This window comes from Heloderma suspectum, chromosome 3 (genome assembly GCF_057233095.1).
Source record: "Heloderma suspectum isolate Gila_16-S chromosome 3, 16-S_ref, whole genome shotgun sequence".
NCBI lineage: Eukaryota > Metazoa > Chordata > Lepidosauria > Squamata > Helodermatidae > Heloderma > Heloderma suspectum.
This window is the reverse complement of record NC_139460.1, coordinates 109,846,116-109,867,804: the sequence shown is the minus strand read 5'-3', so window position 1 is coordinate 109,867,804 and position 21,689 is coordinate 109,846,116. Positions and strand designations below refer to the sequence as shown.

The window sequence follows — 21,689 nt, the reverse complement described above, 5'->3', positions numbered from 1 at the left end:
ATGTTGAGTTTCAAACCAGCTTTTGCACTCTCCACTTTCACCCTCAACAAGAGGCTGTTTAGATCCTCTTCGCTTTCTGTAGCCTACTGCTATTATGCCCCTGATGCAGATGAGTAACTTTTAAATGTTTCAAAAGACATTTTTTTCCCTACATGAAAGAAGATCCGACTTAAAACCAGTAGGGAGTCCTGTCTTTTGGTGTGGACACCCGCTGTCCCTTCACACAGTTCCTTTGGAATCTTTAATGTCCCAACAGATTTCTATAGGCAGTTCTCATGACAGCCCATGGGGCAGACAAAATAAAATAAGGGCGCAATCCTATGCATCTTTAGACAGAAAAAGGTCTACAACTCCCAGCATGCCTCACCTAGCCATGCTGGCTGGGGCATGCTGGGAGTTGTAGGCTTTGTTCTGACTAAAGATGCATAGGATTGCGCCTTAAAAAGGTCTATTCTGATAGGAAATTTAAGGGATGTTCGCCTCTGCTTGTAAAAACCCTGTATCTAGGGTGGTTGTGTGGTCGCTCCTCACCTCTCTATAGGAAAGTGCATTTTTACTTTGCACTGAAAGTTAGAGTGGAAAACCAGTGCATTTTTAGTCCGACCGGAAGTACTAGTGAAGACAGCGATGCTGAGTCTATAGTTTCTATCTCTATGTTCCCCTCGCTTACTCAAGGCATTCCATTAATAGCTCTTTGCTTAGCTACCCCGGACGGAAATATGCTGCTTCTTCGTTCTTTCCGCATGGGGAATTTGTTACGTCATGTCCGGTGGGTTTCTCTCACGTGATCACCCTAGAAACCGTCTAACATGGCGGCGCCCGTGTCGCTGCTGCTGGTAATAGAAGATGGGCCAGCAAAACTGAGGTAAGAAGGGGACCTGCTGAGGGTACAGTTCCCACTTATCGGTTGGGAGAAGCCTGCTCCGTTTCTGAAGAGGGGTCAGGAGGTGGCGTTCGTTCGCCTAAGCTTTCGGTTCCCACTCGTCGGGCTCTCGGTGTGGAGCGAGCACGCCCACCCCCCCCGGGCACAGAAACGGCCCTGCCGGGGACTCCAGCGGCCGGGAGCGGAGACATTCCGCAGTTCGGTGGTGGGAAGCTGAATTGAGCATCACAATGGGGAGGTTTCTGTAAGGGAGGCTGCTAGGAAAGGGGAAAGGCCGTGCGTGGATCATACGTATTAGCCCTGTATACTTGACGAATGTCTCAGGTGGGTGCTAGAGAAGAATATACCCTTCAGTATAGTTTACGCTGCCGGAAAATGCAGGTGGAAGAAAGTAAAGAGGGTAACCTAGGAAACGGGCAGATGTAGTTTGTGATGTAGAGAACGGAAGAGGGGTGAATGGGTAAGTTGTGATAATGTGCTGGGAGGGACAGAGAGCAGTAGATCAGAAATAGAAGGTAAGCCAATCCTATGCATGTTTAGACAGAAAAAGAAATCCTACAACTTCCAGAGTTGTAGGACTTTTTTCTATCTAAACATGCATAGGATTGCACCTTAGTCTCACAATCAGTAAAATGGTAATAAGTTCTTCTACACGCATGGTGAAATTGCAGAATTATTGAGCCTTTCTAGATAAAAGTCACTGATCTGATACAGAAAATTACAGAAGATAAATTTGAATGCCAAAAGTTGCCCTTAGACATGATGCATGTTGCATTTTACTTGTCTGAAAGTATAGTTGGAAATATAAACTTTTGCAAAAACTACAGTTAAGAACTACAAAGGAAGGACTATCATATCAATAGAGAATTGGCCCATATGTGCTTATATAAAGGTTGTTGTACATGTATGTTTGGGTGGCAAAAACTTCATTCAATGCCTGGGGGAAAATAAACTGGAAATACAGAACTGACAGTATTTGTACCCAACTTTTGTCTGTTCTTGCTTATTACTCTTTTTAAATTTATATTTAGTTCTATGTAGGTATTCATTATAGGTGGGTCTGCATATTTTTCTTTTATAGTTCATAACAATTAAAACAAGTAATATTTAATAAAATACCTTGGTTTTAGTATGTATAGCTACAACCCCTGGTAGTGAGATTTACTCCTGTGTAAATGTATGTAGGATTGAACTGTAAAATAACCAATTTACAACACAATCTTATTCATATCTGCACAGAAGTAAGTCCCACTTAATTCAGTGGGGCTTACTCCCAGATAAATGTATGTAGAATTGGGAGCCTTAATCTGGTAAGAGAACTGTTATGTGCTTTTGTGTGGTTAAAATTTGAGAAATTGTAGATGAACTTTAGCTCACCAATTACTATAAAAAATAAAGGAGAATCTTTCCATCCTCAGCCACAAACAGTTAAGAGCACTTTTAAAGAAAGAGAAACGGAAGAAAAAGAGACAAGCACTAGCAAGACTAAGAGATTCAGGTAAATATTCTGTTGATGTTTGTAAAGAAACACAGGTCGTTTTCCTTACTGTAAAGCACGAGCTGTATTCCAGTTATCAGAAGATAGTTGTCATTACTCACTTTTTAGAAAATGTATTTAAAAATCTTCTTTAAAAGTCATAAGTATCTTAGGAGTTAGAAATCATAGATCACATTATTACAACTCTTTAACTTTATGTATTTTAATGAAGTACTAAATAGGTTCCTGAAAATTAGCAATAGCAAATTCATTCTCTGGGTGTGGATCCTTATGTAGCTAAAACAGCTTTGTCCACACACAAGAATCAGTGGGCTCAGGGAAATCTCAAGGTTTGCCAAAGTACAAAAACCCTTTAGAATATTTTTTTAAAAAAACAGCCCAGTGAGGACTGAATAGCTCAGTGGCCACAGAATCCTGACTTTTGAGAAGGTGGGAAACAGAAAACCGAGGAGGGGAAATGGAATGGAGTATTCTAAAGAGGACATGTTTGGCTGGAACGATGAAGAAGAGCACCCCACACTGCAATGTTTTGTTGCAGGCCCAACTTGTTATGATACAAAACATGAATAGTTTCGATATGACTTCTTTTTAAAGTTAAAAATCTGATCAAGGTTTGGGAAATGTAATTCGCGATGTGGTGACCTTAAGAACATGAGCTCTTTGCATACACTGATGACTGCTTGGGACCTTTAAAATCCCAAGTTTAAATGGTGTGGAGTACAATGGCCTGCCTCTTAACTGGGGTAAGCAATCAAGGTTATATATCTAAAAATAAGTAAACCTTTTCCTCTTCAGAGAAAGTAGAAAAAGTTGAAAAGATTTCTGAAGAAAAAGATGAACAGGTTTCTGAAGGAGAGCTGGATGAAGAAGAAAAACAACTTGAAGAAGAAAGGTGAATAAAAAAGTTTAGTCTCTAATTGGAAACCCAGTCCTCTGCATGTTTACTTTGAAGTAAGTTCCACTGTGTTTAATAGGGCTTACTCCCAGGAAAGTATGATTAGGTTTTGCAGCCCAAGTCTCAAGTAAGTGTGCATAGGATTGTAGCCTTTGAATGCTATTTCTTATTTTTCATATCACTTGGATGATTAATCTGCTGCCCTCCTTGCTGTCTTTTAGGCACAAAGTCGCTCCTGTTTGCCCAAACTTTTAATAGTCATTTTTATTGTTTATCTGTACTGCTGCACCTTATTGCTGATGGGTTTTTTTAGGAGCTTTATACTATAATCCTATACATGTGTACTCGAGAAATAAGTCCCATTAACTTCAATGGGACTTACTCCCAGGTAAGTGTGTAGGCTTGCAGCTTTACTGTTACAGATGTAAAATGCATTTTGTAAGCCAGAATGGCAGAATTTTACTGTTAAAATATTTAGGGCGCAATCCTATGGGGATAGGCGGCCACCTCCAAACTCAGAGGCGACCGCCTATCCAATGCAGGGCAGGAGAAGCACGGAGGGGATTGTTCCCTCCACGCTTCTCCTGCCCTGCATTTGTAGCTAGATGGCCGATTTCGGCTGTCTAGCTGCAGGAAGGCAGAGCTGGGGAGGAGGCTCCCAGACGACATATAGGATGTGTCGTACTGGCATCTCCACCTTCCCCACCTTGGAACGCCCCATTTTGGCCTCTCCACGTTCCTCTTCTGAGCATGGAGCTCAGGACCATTCTACGCTGCCTGTGAGGCAGCACGGAAGGTCAGTTCTTTGGGAACTGACCTCGGAGGGCAGGCTCCGAGGTTGGTTCCCAGAAAACCACATATCCTATGGCTTTCTAGCCACTAACTAGCTGCCATAGGATGCTCCCTAAGTCACAATTTGATATTCAACTGTAGTTCAACATTAATCTGATATTTGCAGGCAAAGGCTTCATAAGGAGTGGTTGCTGAGAGAAGAAAGGGCTCAAGAAGCTTTCAAGATCAGGAAAGAAAAAGAAGAGGCAGCAAGAAAACGTCAAGAAGAGGAAGAGGTGCAGTATATGCTTTGACACAATTGTGGCCAGCCTTTTGGAGTTGACATTCTGAATGTTAAAATTTCCTGATGTCTTTACTTTATTCTCAATTTTACCTTTGACTAATTTTGAACATATAACACTAAATTATAGCAGTTAGGGCTGCCAGCTCTAAGCAGTATAATGTGTAGGTTAATCAGGTATGGAGCAATCCTAACCTCAGCAGGCGGGCCTCAGGAAGCAGCATATGTGCCACTCCATCAGCGGAGGCAGGAGTATGCTGGTAGATTGACACTTGTGCTGGCAGGAATCTGCTGGCACAGTGGCAGAAAGCTCCACCAGTTTAGATGTTCCACCTGTGATGTTCTGCTAGTGGAGCAGGGAGGAATGGCACATGCCAGCAGCTGGCATCAGGACACCATGTCCAAAGCCCTTTGATTCCATGACACACCCACAGTGATGGGTGAGTCTGGCAGAATTCTTGCCCTCCCATTTGCTACAATTGGAGGGATGAAGAACAAGGTGTGCCTGCCTGCCACAAGATGGATGTGGCGGTTGCTTTGGTTGTACAATGGATGTGGCAGTTGCTTTTCCAGCAGATCTCCCCCACCCCGCCTAAATACACTTACTTGGAAGTAAGTTCCATTGAACCCAGTGGGACGTTTTCTGAGTAAACAGGCACAGAGTTGTGTTGTAAAGCTTGGGAGGCCAATTTTATTGCTGAAGGTGATGTTAAAGTGTTTTTTAGGTTAGCTTGGTTGTGTGTTACTGTAATAGGGAATAAAAAAGATTATTACTTGTGGTCTCCTAAACATTTTAAGTTACCACACATGTAATAACAAAAGCTATGTTCCTTTTTTCATTATCTCAGAAAGATATGTATTTTGAAGTTTTGGGAGAAGGCAATTTAATTTACATTTAATTGTCTCATTGGTTAAAAGGCAAATGCCTACTTAACTAAGGGCACAACCCTATTGGGATAGTTGGCAGCTGCCAAAGTTGGAGGCTGCTGAGTATCCAATGCAGGGCAGCCGTTGCATGGAGGTGATGCTCACCTTCGTGCTCTGGCTGCCCTGCATTTTTGGCTAGATGGTTGATTTGGCATGGCTTTGGGGAGGGGGAGGGAAGGAGGCCACATGGTGCATAGGAAGCTGCATAACACAGCTTCTGTGGTCCCCGCCCCTGATACTACCCACCCCCTTTCCCCCATCTCCACACTCTGTTTCCGAGTGCGGAGATGTAGCCTGCACGCAGAAAACTGCGCTGGCTATGAGCGGACAGGGAACACAGTTTCTGGGAATAGCATTTAGAGCCTTGGCTCTGTCCTTGGTTCCCAGAAACCGAAAAATCTTGTGGCCCTCTAGACAGTGTCTAGTGGCCATAGGATTGTTCCCTAAAATGCTTTAGGGTGCAATCCTATGCCGGTTTAAACAGAGAAAAGGCCTACAACTCCCAGCATGCCCCAGCATACTGGGAGTTGTAGGCCTTTTCTCTGTCTAAACAGGCATAGGATTGCATTCCTAATCCTTTAACATCCTTAATATATATTTCACATCATACAGCATTTTTGTAATCATTAATTTTAAGTAAACTGCTCTTTTAGATGAAGTGTCTGTGTTCCTTTTTTTTTTTTTTAAAGCAAAAAATAAAAGAAGAATGGGAGGAACAGCAAAGGAAAGAACAAGAGGAGGAGAACCGGAAGCAACAAGTGAAGAGAGAGAGAGAGGTGATTCCTGCTCTAGGAGGATAAACACAGTGCATATCCTCTCACAGTAATAAAGTACTCATTTAAAAAGTGCAAAATGACATTGTGTTGAGACGCCTGATATTGGAAATAACATTTTAGTGACTTTGCATAAATAACTGTAAATTGGATTCTGATACTATGGGTAACTGAGGCTTACTTCTGAGTAGACATGAATAGGATTGCACTGCAAACATAGCTTTACACCCTCAGAATATACAGTAGTATCTAACTGCTTACATTGCTCATCTACTTTTAAAAATTATTATTGCAATATTTATTCATATCCTGCCTTATCCCCAAGACTTTGGACAGTATGTACTGTTTTATTGCTTTAAAAGGGCCAGGAAAGAGAATGAAATAGAACTTCCCCTGAAATATTCCATAAATGTTCCCAAATATTTAGTGTGCTTTGCAGCTCCCTCCCCACTCACTGCAGCTAGAAGTTATGATATTCTTTATCCAGCAAGAGAGAGGTCACAAACTCTCAGCATCTGTGGCCAGGCTGCCCTTGTCTACATTCCTGGAACTGTAAGGCAACTGGCAGGTGGAAGAGCTACTTTTAACTACTGGGCCAGTGGGGCTAGTGCCAGCCTCACACACAGAATATTTGCTTGGAGGGTGTGGGCACAAGGTAAGAATTCTTATATGTATCTCTAGCGTAGTCTCTTATAAACTGTAGCAAGACTCATGCAATCACTTTTTTCAAGTTCTTAACCTGGTATTATACTGCTGCGATTCCTTAACCATTATTTTCCACTCAAAGATGTTGCAGCTCATCTTTATCCTGACTCATTCATCAAGACGTATCTTTTTCTATAGCTTGTTGGGTGTGGGGAGGAATATATTAGAAAGCTTAAGGTGGTTATACTCAGCTTTTTGTAGGTTAATTCTTTGAATACCTTGCTTAGCATGTAGAGAACAGATCATGAGCTTTCTGGTTTGCCCTTCCTAAATTCTGCGGTTGGAACCTAACCCTCTTTTTCCCCAATGAGAATCTCTAGAGCATTTTGAAAGTTAAATCCTCATATTCTAGTTATTCAACAGTTAGGGTAGTATTTAGATAGCGCTGGGTGAGTACACTTTCTAGGATCCTTTGAAAGGAGGACTTAAACGAGATTAAGCAGTGGTCTGTTGTTTATTCCTTATTTCCTCAGCAAAAACATGAGGTTGAGAAGAATTGTCCCTTCTAATACTTAAAAAAGACACACCATCACTGCCAAGTAGCTTTGATGGGAGCAATGATTAAATTAATGTTTCTCAGGTTACCGTTGCCAAATCCTTACAGAGAATATCAACCTTTACTTTAAAGGACAATGGAGAGGAGTGTGCAAATTATGCATATTTCAGCATCTATTGGATGGGATTTTATTCCTTTCTAGGTCAAAATATGTTCCTAATGTATGAGCAGAAACTTACAACAACACAAGGTTTCTGTTTCTGCTTGGGGTGTTGTGGTTGGCATTTAAATATGACTGAAATGCAGGGCTTGTAAGGGGGATAGGAAGTAAAAGGAAGGCTCTGGACAGACACAGAGGGGAAATAAATGAACTGGACATTAGCACGAGATGTAAATGAACCCAATGCAAGTGCAGAAAGCCCAGCGAAAGATATGACTAATCCTAGTGACTGTTTTGTATCCTAAATTATATCTCAAGACCTTCTTTGAGATAGTTTAATAGGAAACAAGAAACACTTGAATAATTCTTTAATTCCGCTTGCTTGCTCGGGGAACCTCCTTCTGCACACTGATCTGGTTTCAATACACTGGTTCCCAGCTTGAATATGTACTGGAGATCTGAACTCTGTTACACAGACATCACAGATACTGTGTTCCACCCAAAGATGGCCACTGCATTGGTGCAGCAGGTGGAGCTGGGCATATTTGACTTTCTGGACATCACCGAGGAAGCTGTTTCTAAACCAAAGTTCCAAGCATATTCCTTCACAACAGAGTCTCTGGAATCAAATCCTGTAGGAGCAATCCCATGTGATAAGTATTGGAAGGTGAATCTGGGCCATCCAATTCAACTTGCCAATACTGAAAATGTGGTAATATCCTTTTACCTTCACTTTGACTTCATCTTTAAGCTCCTTTTTTGGAAAAGGAACTATTGCTGTGTGGTGGGAAATTAGTTTAAATCAAACTTAAAATCTAACTTGTACTTTTTTTGCTGGAATTCTTAATTATATGGATGCTTTTCTCAGTGGTATTTAACAAAACTGTTAACACTATTGGAGGATATGATCTTTAAAACTGAACATTATGATCTTAACTAAAGAAACCAGATGATGTCTGCATTCAAAGTTTTCACTAGTCCTGTGTTTGCACCATTTATAGGAGGCTGTGCAGAAGATGTTGGACCAGGCTGAAAGTCAGGTATGTTTAGAGCTATTAAAAATGGAATAGTGACACAAGATGGAATTCTGAAGGGCTCTTTAGCTTTGTGCCAGCCTCTCATTGCTACCTATCAATTACCTTGTGTAATGCAATATATCCCTTTAAGAGTAGCAAAGCACATATTAGCTGAAATGCTTTCCAGTATGTGACAAAGCTGAAATGCTTTGCATAAGCTCATACATATGTTAAAATTAGTGGGAAATGAGCAAGAAAAATGAGATGCCATGGTAATTTAGTAAAAAGGACATTTGGGTCAATTTCTATCCTGATCCAAAGACATTTGGGTATGAAAAATGTGTATGTGGTGAGTACCACATGTAGAAACACAACATGTAAGGAGAGATGCCAGTACACAATTGCATATGCATCAAGAGATAGGAATGTCATACTTTTTGTATCCTCCTTTGTCTAGGTTTCCATGTTTCAAACTTTAGTGTGACGTTTCCTTAAACCATTAAATGTAATTAAGTTCTATCTTGCTCCTCCATTGCAATAATTGTAATCATTCGTATTTTCATAGAGAAATTGCCTAAATTTGATTACTAGAATTCTTTAATAAACAGTGTCTTGGTTCAGTTAACTGTTAACATGTACAATGTTTTTTCAAAAAACAGCTAGAAAATGGAACTACCTGGCACAATCCTGAGCCCCCAGAGAATATAGGAACAGAGAAGGATCGAGCCAATTGCCCATTTTATATTAAAACTGGAGCATGCAGGTTTGGAGACAGGTAATTCAATTGTAATTATATCTCTGAAGCAGATTACATTTGCCTTTTTTGAGTAAGGCACCTGCAGAGTTAAATCATTGATTAGTTAAATACTTTGTCTTGGATCGTAAGGGCAACATAAAGTGGGCTTTCCCTTCCTCTCCTTCTCCCCAAACCTGCTCAGGAGGGATCCTCAAACCTCAGAAGCAGTCAGGCAGCAGTGAGGAGGGGGAACATGTTCTACCAATAGTATCTGTCGCACTATGGACACATACTGTTGGATTTCACCCTAAGATTTCACAGTGTGAACGGAAGAGCATACTTGTGGAAGGACCCTTTTATGTGCAAAACTTTTTCTGTGAATGGAAACTCCTTCTGTGAATGGAGTAAAAACCGATCTAATTAAGTGCAGCTTGTATTGCCACTGCTGCTTGTATTAAATACCTAGACTTTAAAGTCTTTTCACTACATATTAAGCCTTTAGAATTAAGAAGGAGGGACTGGCACATTTAGAAAAGAGTTATTGGATGCCACAGAATCAGCTATTTCAATAACTGGAGAACTAAACATCCATGTTGATGCTTGTGTTTTTAGTTTCACTGCAAATACCACATGGGTTCTGAGATGGGGAATCCTACAATCAGGATTAGAGGGGCCAGAATGATTCTTAGTTTTTTGGCAGATGGGAGCTTTATATACCTATGTAACCCAGACTAAAGCATGCCTCAAGCAAAGATGGCAACTTGAGCAACAAACCAAAGCACACACTAAAAAAGTGAACCAGTAGACCCGTCCTAGCTGGCTAACTAAACTTGTGCAAAATTCCTTCCCATTTCAATATATGATCTCATTCTTTCTCTATCCATAGATCACAACTGAGACACCAGAAAATTACAAGATAGCTTGTTAGTTTCTTTGCCCAGAATTCATCTAGCTTTTGTTTGTCTGTCAATCTTTGCTTCTGTATCTCTTTCGGAGAGACTCCTTGGGTCGTGAGTCAGGAAGTTGCACTTTATGAAATAGGATGGACTCAGAATACATTAAATTACTTGATTTTTTCTGCACTTCTTTACTAGAAGTGTGTGGGGGGTTGTTGTTGTTGTTCAGTCGTTAAGTTGTGTCCGACTCTTCGTGACCCCATAGACCATAGCATGCCAGGCCTTCCTGTCCTCCACTCTCTCCCGAAGTGTGCTCAAGTTCATGTGTGGGAGGTACATAAATGTTAAGAATATAGCTAGGTTATGTTACATTTATAAATAAAAAGGGGAACTCCTTCAGGGGAACTCTTTTTCCTTCAGAAAAAGAATTTAAAACTGAAGGTACTTTGAAGCGTTGTTTTTAGTTATATGTTTGCCAATCAAGTTTACAACTTCTCTGACTGGCCAGTGCCTCATCACAAGATCTCCTCCCTGATGTGCTGGTCTATGCTGGAACTTGGACAATGTAAGAAATACAAGGAATCTCTTCCAAGTGGTTTCTTACCTTCTCCATAACCCAGAATAAATGAAAGAAGGGCATGTTTGTCTCCTAAGTCCTCTGTGCATATGCCACAGGATTTAGGGGAGGAGGTTGATGATAATAAATAATAGCTGGGTAGGGGGCCAGGCCAACATCTGTGGAACCCTATGGATATATTACTAACCCAAGTGTTTGAATTCAAAACCTTGTAAGTTGGCCTGAGAACTCTGTTATAGGGCAGCCAATAAATATTGTTAATACATAAAAAAAATTACTTTGGGTGCAGTCCCATGGACTGCACCCTTGCCACTCAGAAGTCCCTAAACTCAGGGGCTTCTGAGATTCCTCTAACCTGCCAGGCCGAAGCTGGCAGGGTAGGAGGAGAGGCAGAGGCAATCTTCATCTCCCCATCTTCTGATCTTTTTAGCCTGTCTAGCGAGGACACTTTGGAGGGGGTGTGAAGGAAGCTGGGGAGGCTCAGGATAACTCATATTGTGCGCTCTCCAGTCTCCTCCCTGCCCATGCGAAACGCCCCCATTCCTCCTCCCTGGAGAAGCAGCTGACGCGGGTCTTTCTGCGCCTGCTGCGAGGGGGAGCGGTCGGATCTCTGACTCCCCCTTCGGATGTTGGAGTGCTCTCTCTGACCTCAGACGAGTTTCCAGAGCCATTCTATGGTCCCTGGGATGCTCACCTTACAGTAAAGTGTGTAATATCTAGTAGCTTTAGCAGATGCAGAATGACATGCCTTTTCCTCTTTAATTTTAAGATGTTCTCGGAAGCATAATTATCCAAGCTCTAGTCAGACACTCCTTATCAGGGGTATGTTTATTACTTTTGGGATGGAGCAGTGTAAAAGAGATGATTATGACACAGATGCAAGCCTGGAGTACAGCGAAGAAGAAATCTATCAGCAGTTCCTAGATTTCTATGATGATGTACTTCCTGAATTCAAGAATGTGGGAAAAGTGATTCAGTTCAAGGTATGAATGTAAAACATTTTTTAAAAATGCTTTCGATAAGCTTTGCTCTAGGTGTATATTTCTGGCAGTAAACATCTGTTCTAGTTTTCATTAATCATTTCTCATTTTTATCGTATTTGGCCAAAGGCCTCCAAGATAGTTTACTCCCCCACCCCCCAAAAAAAACCAACCGCAACAACCCACCACCAACTCCACACCAATAGTAGTTGGAAAGTTCCTTTGGGGTGCTAGTTTAATATTATCTTTAGTAATAGAATTGTAGTACTGCTTACAGCATTATGCAATGCTTTTTTGGAAAGTGCAGTTGGTGTTTCACAACCAGTGTTAAATATTCATAGCGCTCTTATCTTCTGGATTCCAGTCAGACAGTCCATCATTTTACATGAAAGGTAGACATGTGTATTTGTGTTAGCCACACAGTGTACCAATTAATGTTTGTCAGGAAGATTTAGCTGAATGCAGCGGTGTGTGCCTGTTAGACAGAGAAGGTGGAGCTTTGTACCAATTTTTAATTCTGGATTTGACAAGGATTTGAATTTCGCAGGCATTCCCTTTAGAACTGGAAGGAAAACCTACATACCAAACTAAATGCAAGAAGTCAGTGAATTTATTCATACAACTCACTTGTACATCTTGGGTTGGAACAATGGAGATAACCCTTTAATGTATGGTATAGTTAAATAAGGTATTTTGGAAATCAGGTAACAGAAGTCCTGCGCATGTCTACTCAGAAGTAAGACCCACTGAGTTAAATAGGGCTATGTCCCAGCTAGAGATGTAAAATTTCCAGACATTTTGAGGCAATGGAAAAACGGTTTTTCCCAGGTTTTTTTTCGAAAAACTGGATGTTCTGGAAATTGAAAAATAAGCAATACTTTTTTTACGTTCTTTACAGATCTAAAGTCACTTTGTTGCTTTAAGACAACCTTTCCTAATCTCGTGCCCCCCAGACATCTTGGGCTTCAGCTCCTATCAGCCTCAGGCAACATGGCCAATGCTCAGGAATGCTTGGCATGTAGTCCAAAACATCCAGAGGACACCAGGTTGGGGAGGGCTGCTTTAGGAAGATGAAGAAGCCTTTCTGTTCCTAAGGTTATTTTATGTATGACTTAGTTTGCTCATAAAATCACCGTTGCATTTTAAAACTTTTTAAAGTAAACTCAATTAGTACATTTGTCTGAATAGGTTAGAACTACATTAAATGATTGCTACAGCATCAGAAACACCAGGTTCTATAGAACAAAACCCAACCTGTCAAGAATGGACATTTACTGTCAAGAATGCACAATGGTGACTTGACTCACATGTTGGGAAACTGAGCATAAATGTCTATCAGTAAAATATACCTTAGATCAAACATTTTAATAAGGAATGAAAGAACTAACTATGCTGGGAATCTTACACAGAGGATAAAATATAGTATTTTTCCCCATGGCTTCATTACTTCCAGACTATTTAAATCTCTAGTCTTTCTGTAAAAAGTGTTCTTATTACATAGTTTTTAGAAATCATTTTGTGGGAAATAAAGGCTGGGTAACAATACACACTTTGTTTTAAATTGTAAAAGAAGATATTTCATAATCCAAAGCTGTTCAGTTTTTTGTAAAAACAAAAACAGTCCTCAGAAAAAACTATTTTTTTCTGAATTTTTCCAGGTTTTTTTCCAGGCCTTCACATCTGTAGTCCCAGGTAACTGTGTATAGGATTGCAGCCTTAAAGGGATAAAAAGAAACTGTTTCCAGAATTAAATATATTATCCTAACTAAGTAAGGCTGTTCCGGATCCTGCCAGAATTAAGTTTTAATTTAACTTTTCATAGGTCAGCTGCAACTTTGAACCTCACCTTCGAGGAAATGTGTATATTCAGTACCAATCGTAAGTATTTTAAAAAAAACTATAACATTTATCAGCTGGTAAATTTAATGATAGATTATAAAGAAAGTTTATGTGGTTGATTGTAGGCTTTTTAAATTTTACATTTCATTGAATCAATCTTTCCCAGTTAAGGTGGCAAACTCTGTATTGCTGTAGTATCTCATATTTCAATTTGATTGGTTTCATACTTTTCTAATAATACATTCTCATATTTATTTTTAAAGAGAACAAGAATGTCAGGAGGCTCTTGCTTTATTCAATGGTCGATGGTATGCAGGGCGGCAACTTCAGTGTGAATTTTGCCCAGTAACAAGGTGGAAAACAGCAATTTGTGGTATGTCAATGAAACCCTCTAACAGCTAACATCTTTCAATCTAAACATTTCTTCCATATTGTAGTATTCCAGTATACATTAAAAAAATCTTAAAAGTGAATTCAGGACCTTTTCAGAAGATAAAATACAACAGATCTTGCCTAAGTACTACAAGCTAAACATTGCTTTTCACTGATGTGGTATCTGGAAACAGTTATTAAAACCAGGCCTAATTAACCCTTGCAGACATCTGCAATAAGTAATACTATATATACAAAAATAAGCCCCAAAGGACACACTGAGACCGAAAACTAGACTTAAAATTATAACTGCCTTCAAATTTTGATAATTTGATAATTTTGATAATAACCATTCCTTTAAAAAAATAAATAAATCTGTTTTCAGGCTTATTTGAAAGGCAAAAATGTCCAAGAGGGAAGCATTGCAATTTTCTCCATGTATTCAGAAATCCAAACAATGAGTTTTGGGAGGCCAACAGAGATATTCACATTTCCCCTGAATGGACTAAAGAAACAGGTAAAAACTCTGAAAGGAGAAACAGATTGGGCTACTATGAAGAACATTATAGCAGGTCAAGGAGAAGAAGCAGTCCAAGTCCAGATCATGCTTACAAAAAAAGAAATGGAGAATCTGAGAAGAAAAAGAGTCACCACAAGCATAAGAAAAGGCGACCTCCTGAGCGATCAGGAAGTCGTGAAAGGCGACGGTCGCACAGTAAAAAGAAAAGAGGTCGGAGTCGCAACAGGAGCTTGACACCTAGTCGTAGCAGAAGTTCCTCTCGGTCAAGGAGTCGAGGAAGAAAGAGGTCCAGTAGCAGAGGAAGAAATAGTTGAATTTATTGTTGAGTGACTTTCTAAAGCTTGTGTATAAAAACAAACTAGTGCTGCAAGAGCTGTTGCATACTAGAGACCCTGTGGTGTACTACTATGCTCCAGAAATAAAGCTGTTGTGCCCTGGCCCATCTTAATTTTTGCAATAAATTATTTCACATGGAATTGAAAATACGCCTCCCAGAATCTGCCTAATTGCTTGCTGTAGCATCATGAAAACCTGGTGTTCTTCATAAATTCTTGAGTTATTCTGATATAAACAGTGGTCTATAACCAGTTAAAGACAACTGATCTGAAGTTCAAATAACTTTCCTTTAGACTTGGTTTGTTAATGAATCTAATGTGCGTTTGATGTTTATTCCAAAGTAACCTTTATACAATAGGATACACATTCTTGTGCTATTTAGCCATTTCTACATGTAAAAGCAGCAAGTATGATTACTTTTCCAAAAAACAGTACTTTTTAAAGTCAGGAAACAATAACTACCTGGTGTCGTCCAGATGCTTAGGACTATAACTCCCAAAATCTGCTGGGAGCTGTAGTCCAGAGCATCAGGTCACTAGGTTGGAAGACTAGAAGCAAATGCCATCTTATTGTAGATTAGGGGGCTGTTTGCACGTAATGGTAGCAAACTGTAGGCTAATTAACCCATGATTTGTCACAGTATGTGCTGGGCATTCTGCAGCCTTTTTGAATATTCAATCCCCAACAAGGGGCTGCTACATGATGTCTGAACCCAGAAACTATAGATCAAGCATGGGTCAAACAACCTACACTTAGTAGTTAACTGGGTTAACTAGGTAGCTTGTGTAGCCCACAAATAAGCTATAGTGTCCAGGTTTAGACATCACATAGCAACCCCCCCCCCCCGCCCTATCCGGGGTTGGCTATTGAAAATGGCCACCTAATGCACCATGGCGAATCATGTGTCAATTAACCCATGATTTGCTGCCATTATGTGCGAACTGGGTCTAGGACTGGATAACAAAGCATGTTGCATATAAAAAGCCTTCTCCATATTGGCATATTGGTGCTAGCATCACGCGAGAGGGGGTAGTAGGCATGATGAATGTATAGAACTGTCTCACCTGCCCCGATTACTCATTTCACCCTACTTCTGCCCATGTTAGAATGCCTCCCACTTGCACTTGTGGAAGGGGAGAATGCAGTCTGGGGAACTGTCCAAGTTGGTTATTCTTGAACTGCTTCCTGTGTGTGTGCCAGAACATGCCACGTGAACATAGGACAGTAGCTGGAGGGAGAGAACATGCCTTATTTTTTGGCCCTCTTAGAGCCCATATTTGATGGTGCTCTAGCTGCTCTAAATAAAGGAGGAAGGTAGTGACATGTATATTGTGACTTCTCATGTGAAGTTCATAGTAGTTGGTATATTGGTAATCACTATTATCTTATTTGCAATGCATATGTAAGATATGGCTTTGTAAGTAGGAAAATATGCCCTTATTTCAGTGGGCCTTAGTAGAAACAAATTAGCTGCTGTGTGAAGAGGGACAGACTGCAAGTTTTATACCTTTTTTTTTTTCCTGGAGAATCACCTAGAAAAGACGTTTCTTACCTTTCAAGGCAGACATATGTACTACTTAGCTGTTCTCAGTTATTTAGAATACACATCCAAGGCAGTAATATATGCTCTCCTACACAGGGCCACTAATTGCAATTCTGTTTAAGAAAGTGATTCTTTGCCAGATTTTATTCTGGCTGACTGCCCTTCTACATCTGTTCTTAGTTACATTAATTCCTGCAGAAATAGTTTGCAATATCTACCTGGAGATTCCCCCCCTCAGGATGTTTTTTAAAATTCTAGTCTTCCATTCCAAAGCCACTCAGATTCCAGCACAACATGAATGAATTAATCAAAAGTGATTGCAACTAATTCCCATGCACTGACCTTAGCAAATGTGAGCAGTCATTAGAGAGTCCTATTCTTTTTGGCAAACTAATACCCAAACTAATATTTCAGTATGTTATACCACCAGAGGGGAATATTTTGATCCATTTGTGGGTGGGCAAAAAAGTTCCATGGTATGTAGATCTCCCGAGTTAATCTCACAAAGCTTTCAAGTAGTGGGGATAAAATGAACTTACATGGAAAATATTACTGTTCAGCTGGATGTAATTTCCATTAAGTGACCATTTCTTGTTTTGGGATTTTTATAGAAGAAAAACTTTTACAGGGCTGCTTCCCATGCTAGTGAGAAGGAAGCCTCACCAAGGGAATTCCCTGCCCTCCCCCTGCAGGCCCCGCCAGCTGGCAGAGGGATAGGAAACAGCCAAATTCAGGCCAATGGCACCTTTTGGAAATACACACCCATTTGGGTAGATTCCCTCCCAACCCCTATCCCACACTTGCTACGGATCCTTCAACCTTTGGAAGAGAGTTGTGCTAACTGGCCTCCTTCACTCTTATCAGGATGGAAGAGGCAGTTGAACATGTGATACAATTCCACAGAATATACAATTCAGCTACCTTGGAGTTCTAGATGGATGTGAATGTAGCCTTATGATTATATAACTATGCTATAAAATATGTGGATTGTACCTTAAGTCTCAGAAGCAGAGAAAGTTAAAACATAACTTTCTGTAGTTTGGGGTATGGCTTCATTAACCTACATCATTCAATACCAGTAGATTACACAAAGTGATAAAATTGAAAAACTACACAAACTGGAATGGACTCAGGTCACAGAATCCAGCCTTATTTTTTTGTATCAATTGCTTGAGAAGTTTTTAAAAAATGAAATACCCACATCTTTGCAGAAGAGGTAAATAATATTCCACGGTCAAATTTTCAACGGCAAGTTTGAGCACTAGTTCTAATTTAGATCCACAGCTGCAATTAAAAATCTATAACACCTCCCCCCCCACACACATGTAAACATGGTCAGTACTTCTCCTTCCCCCACCCCTCAAAAGTAAGGGTGGTGAGAGAACAAAAATAAGCTCAAGAAATTTAACTTGAAACATTGCTATCATCTCAAAAAATACATTACTTCTCTTCAGCAGCTTAGGTAAAACCCAAATGGAATTGAAGGGGATTATGGTTGATACTCAAAATTCAATTGAATTTGAAGAGACACTCAAAATTCAATTGGACTCTCCACTGAATTACACAATAGGGTACTGTAATACTTTTAATTATGAAGTAATGAGAATGTTGTAATGCACCTTGTATGCTGAAGTGTGCTATAGAGTGAAGTATATTTCTCAAATAACAAAGTTTCTATTCCAAGATTCCCACTCACTGGAGACATTTTAAAAACATGAACATTTGTCAAAACCTGAAGTACCTGTGCTTTTCTTTAAAAAAAAATAAAATAAAAATGGTTGTATGTTGTCATTGTTTGCAGTTAAAAAACCTTTACTGCGTCATAACCTCAACAGTCCACAAAAAGATTAAAACGTAACTAAAAACAAACATTTTCATATGTTTCTGGACAGACATAGAAATGGAGTAAAAATGGACATTTATTACAACTAAACTGGTGCACTACTAAGACGGTGTCCACACAGCTGATGTCACAATCACAAAGCTTTTCAACCAAGCACATACAAGGAAACAGTGTAGACCTTAAACATGGTTTGAATATACATAAAAATTGCTTTTAAGTTGGCATTTTAGAAGATCAAGTAATTCCATCACTTCAGCATCACACAAAGGGCTACTCTGCCACTTACATTATTCCAGGGTTTCCATGAGTGAAATGTAGAATAGGACTCTGGTGTACCTTCTGCAAACATGATTTTCATAAGGCTTCTACTGTGTTCAGCATGTGGCATGAAGCAATGATCTTTTAAATTTGTGGCACTATTTATGGTAAAGTATTTGGGTGGTTAAGGGGAATTTCTTAGTCACCTTATTAGAAAGGTGTACAAGTGAGAGCACACACTTGTGTACAACTACAACACAAGTAGTTGTAGGAATTCACACTTCTTTTGGCAGGCGTTCTGTGCTGTTTTCCTAGAACTTTTGTAGGACATACATCAGAATGCATGTTGAGTAAATAGTGTATGGCTTTGTGATACCCATGCAGCCTGATCCTATGCATGTTTGGTTGGAAGTAAGTCTTATGTTCAGTGGGATGTATTGCCAAGTCAAGTGTGCATACCATTGCAGCCTGTCTTGTTAACCGACTGAATGAAGGCATGGCAGTGATTTAAAGTTACGTTTCCATTGTAAGGCTTGCTTCTACTGTGTTCAGAGATGAAACCTAACCTTGTGTATGGCAGAATTAAAACTGATGAGCAACTACAGATTTTCAGTTATTCAAACAGTTGCTTTGGTTCTGGTTTGTAGTGGATGATACTGGTAAAAAGTGGGACTGATGTTTTGTAACATTCCTTTCTTACATTTTTCCCTTTGGGATTATGTCAACTGTATCTCAAGGACGTTTGAATTAATACTGCTTTACACTTTTGAAAAGACTGCAATCCAGAAAGCATTTAAGCTAGTAAAAAAAATAAGGTTTTTAACAAGGAAATTTCATGTGGCCTCAGCCTGTATTCCTGGTGTAGTAAATTAACTCAGTTTTCTTGTTGAACTTCTTAGAATTTCATTCTGATGTTCTGTTTACAACTTCATTACAAGAAATGAAGCTACCATGGCAGCTCACAACAGTTTGACTTACAGACCTTAATAAGATTCTTTGGTATAAATAAAACAGCCGTAAACAGTTGTTTCCCCCAATCTTCTGTAATAACCTAAACTGAGCTTTAACAAATGCTGACTTTATAATAATAATAGTCTTTGGTGCCACAATGCCAAGTTCTATGTTAACACATTTCACTTTGTTACCGTACGTAATTGTTTTTCAGTATATGGCATAATGTACAGCATCGGATACATTATATGACGGCAAAGTAATTTACAAAATATAATTACTGAAATTGCCATCTATGACTCAATGTTTCTAAATTACTGTGGCTTAAATTACTGTGAAATCCCTTTTATTTTTTCAAAAGGTTTTTAAAAAATCTTTTGCTCCCTTTTCAAACTTTACAGTAAATGGAATTTTTCTTGTAGGCCTGAATGAAGTAGCTTAGCACAACAGTAATACTGACAAATAGCATAACACCATTCACTAACATTAAATGGAGGCAGTGAACATTTACAGTTACGTGAAACACCACATAAGACATCAGCAAAGGAGAAGGTTTATGTCAGTCCAATCTCTTCAAGTACACTACGAGGGGTCTCCGCTTCCTGTGGAGGGAAAATTAGAGAGTGAACAGATCTTGTGTTCCTGACATACCATACATACTATATTAATAGGGAATTAAATTCAGGATATGAACTGTGCTGTCACAGTTAATGCAGAAAACTGCATGCTCTTTGTTTTAAGTATTTTATAGTTGTCTTTGACATACACCCAAATTTCCCAATGCCCTCCCCTTTTTCTTTATGAGTCAACTGGGCAGACAGAAAATAATTTATATTGTTTCAAAAATATTTCAGTGAAGTGATAATTAAAAGGTTCCAACTAAAGAAGTAGCAATTGAGTTTCTAGATACAGTATATTTCAACTGATACCACTAAAGCCTTTTGGAAGCAACAGTCCTAGTTTTTAAAAAGTTTACAATTTGCATGCTTTAAATGTGAAGCTCATATGGAACTTTCAGTATTCTTGAAATGATCTGGAAGTGTTTGGCAGCAATTGTAATGTTAGACAAAAGCTAAATTTTCCAGAGAATCCCTTAAATAACAAAGATACAATGTATTCTTTCTATTAAAAACAACCTGTAGTTTTTCCATGAACACTTACTTTAGCATCCTAAACAAGGCATAGCCAAAAAAATAAAAAAAAAGAGTAAGAGTTTAGCAACAATTCCTCACAAAAGACAGCATTAAAACATGTAAGAACAGAAAAAGATGCATTTTGAATTCCTGGGAGTTTAAACAGAGGAACGAAAACTGGCCACAAGATTTGAGGAGTCACATTTACACATTTTTACTTTAAAATAAAGTAATTAAAGGCAAAACACATTTAGATGAATTTCAGACTGTCAAGGGGCTTCAAGAAACCTACCTTTATTGGATGTTTACACATTATAGAAGTTATCCTTCTAAAAATTCATGAGTGTAAGGATGAACAGTGCCACTCAAAAAAGCTTCACAGTCACAAGAGGAGTAGGGTGCTTCTAGGACCTCTGGGATACCATAGTAAGTCCCCAGCATGATCAAGTATGCTGACACTATTTTGTATTGACATAAAGACTTAAGCTGATGTTGGTGACTGAAGAATGGGATAAGATAGCACTACACTTTGTTCTCGGTCTAATCTGGCTGGTTAGTATGTGCAAAGAAGGTGCTTGCTAATAAGTAGATCTACTGGGCAGGGAAAGACACCATCCTTCCCATTCATGAGACAAGTTTCAGCTCCTTCCCATAAGCAGATCCTCTTGGAGATGGGCAGATCTCCATCAGTGGATCCACTTCAAGAAGGCAGTATTCACCCTCCTCTGGCTGAGTTATTAAGCAGGTTAGAGCAGTAGCCTGCCCCATGTAGCATAGGCTATGTTTCTTCTGTGCCAATTTATTATTCATAGTGAGAATGTTCTTCTGGACAGATCCTAGAACAAACAACTATGGTGCAGATGCACCATAATTCTGTAATGAGTAAGTGCTATTATACAGTTATTATGTCTATTTTCAGATACCAGGTACAATTTTAAAGGTTAATTTGTGTTTCAAACTTGAACAATGTCCTACGTGCAAATGATGCAGGTACACCCTCATTTAGTTGGAATCACAGATGCTATCTGGAGAAGGTTAAGTTGTAAAGTAGCTGTGAAGGCCGAGTGCACAAATGTTAACAGCTGTTTGAAAATGTGTAACTGAGAAATGCTTGAGAACCATTAAACATGCTAACAGTGGAATTTTAATATTTTATCAGAAGTGTTTCATGTTATGTCAGCAGATCAGAATTACCAAAGGTAGACTGCATACACAGGAAATATCTCATAGCAAAAGAGGTGGAAAAAAAAGCCATTCACATGAGAAGTGCATGCAATACT

General features: G+C 39.4%; 2 protein-coding genes across 9 annotated transcripts in view; one reads left to right on the top strand and one right to left on the bottom strand.

The window, feature by feature from the left end:
* Positions 1-781: 781 nt before the first annotated feature.
* Positions 782-18,012, top strand: ZRSR2 (zinc finger CCCH-type, RNA binding motif and serine/arginine rich 2). 7 transcript variants are annotated; one of them, XM_084844119.1, is made up of 13 exons: positions 791-865; positions 2,302-2,381; positions 3,177-3,273; positions 4,235-4,343; positions 5,965-6,084; positions 6,830-6,875; positions 7,886-8,118; positions 8,411-8,449; positions 9,085-9,200; positions 11,404-11,617; positions 13,437-13,492; positions 13,717-13,826; positions 14,211-18,012. In XM_084844119.1, exons 6-13 carry the CDS (start codon positions 6,836-6,838, stop codon positions 14,657-14,659), a joined length of 1,257 nt encoding a protein of 418 aa, XP_084700245.1. In that variant the 5' UTR covers positions 791-865; positions 2,302-2,381; positions 3,177-3,273; positions 4,235-4,343; positions 5,965-6,084; positions 6,830-6,835; the 3' UTR covers positions 14,660-18,012. The 7 variants fall into 7 exon arrangements, with proteins under 7 accessions (XP_084700248.1, XP_084700245.1, XP_084700244.1 ...); XM_084844118.1 differs by having other exon boundaries at positions 7,886-8,121; XM_084844117.1 differs by having other exon boundaries at positions 7,848-8,118.
* The window catches only part of AP1S2 (adaptor related protein complex 1 subunit sigma 2), a 29,580-nt gene continuing 23,836 nt past the window's right edge, over positions 15,946-21,689 (bottom strand). The window contains exon 5 of one of the 2 annotated variants that reach the window (XM_084844126.1): positions 15,946-19,878. In XM_084844126.1, coding sequence (XP_084700252.1) covers positions 19,831-19,878 — 48 coding nt within the window. In that variant the 3' untranslated portion in view covers positions 15,946-19,830. The remainder of the gene's footprint in view (positions 19,879-21,689) is intronic. The other variant, XM_084844124.1, reaches the window with a different exon arrangement.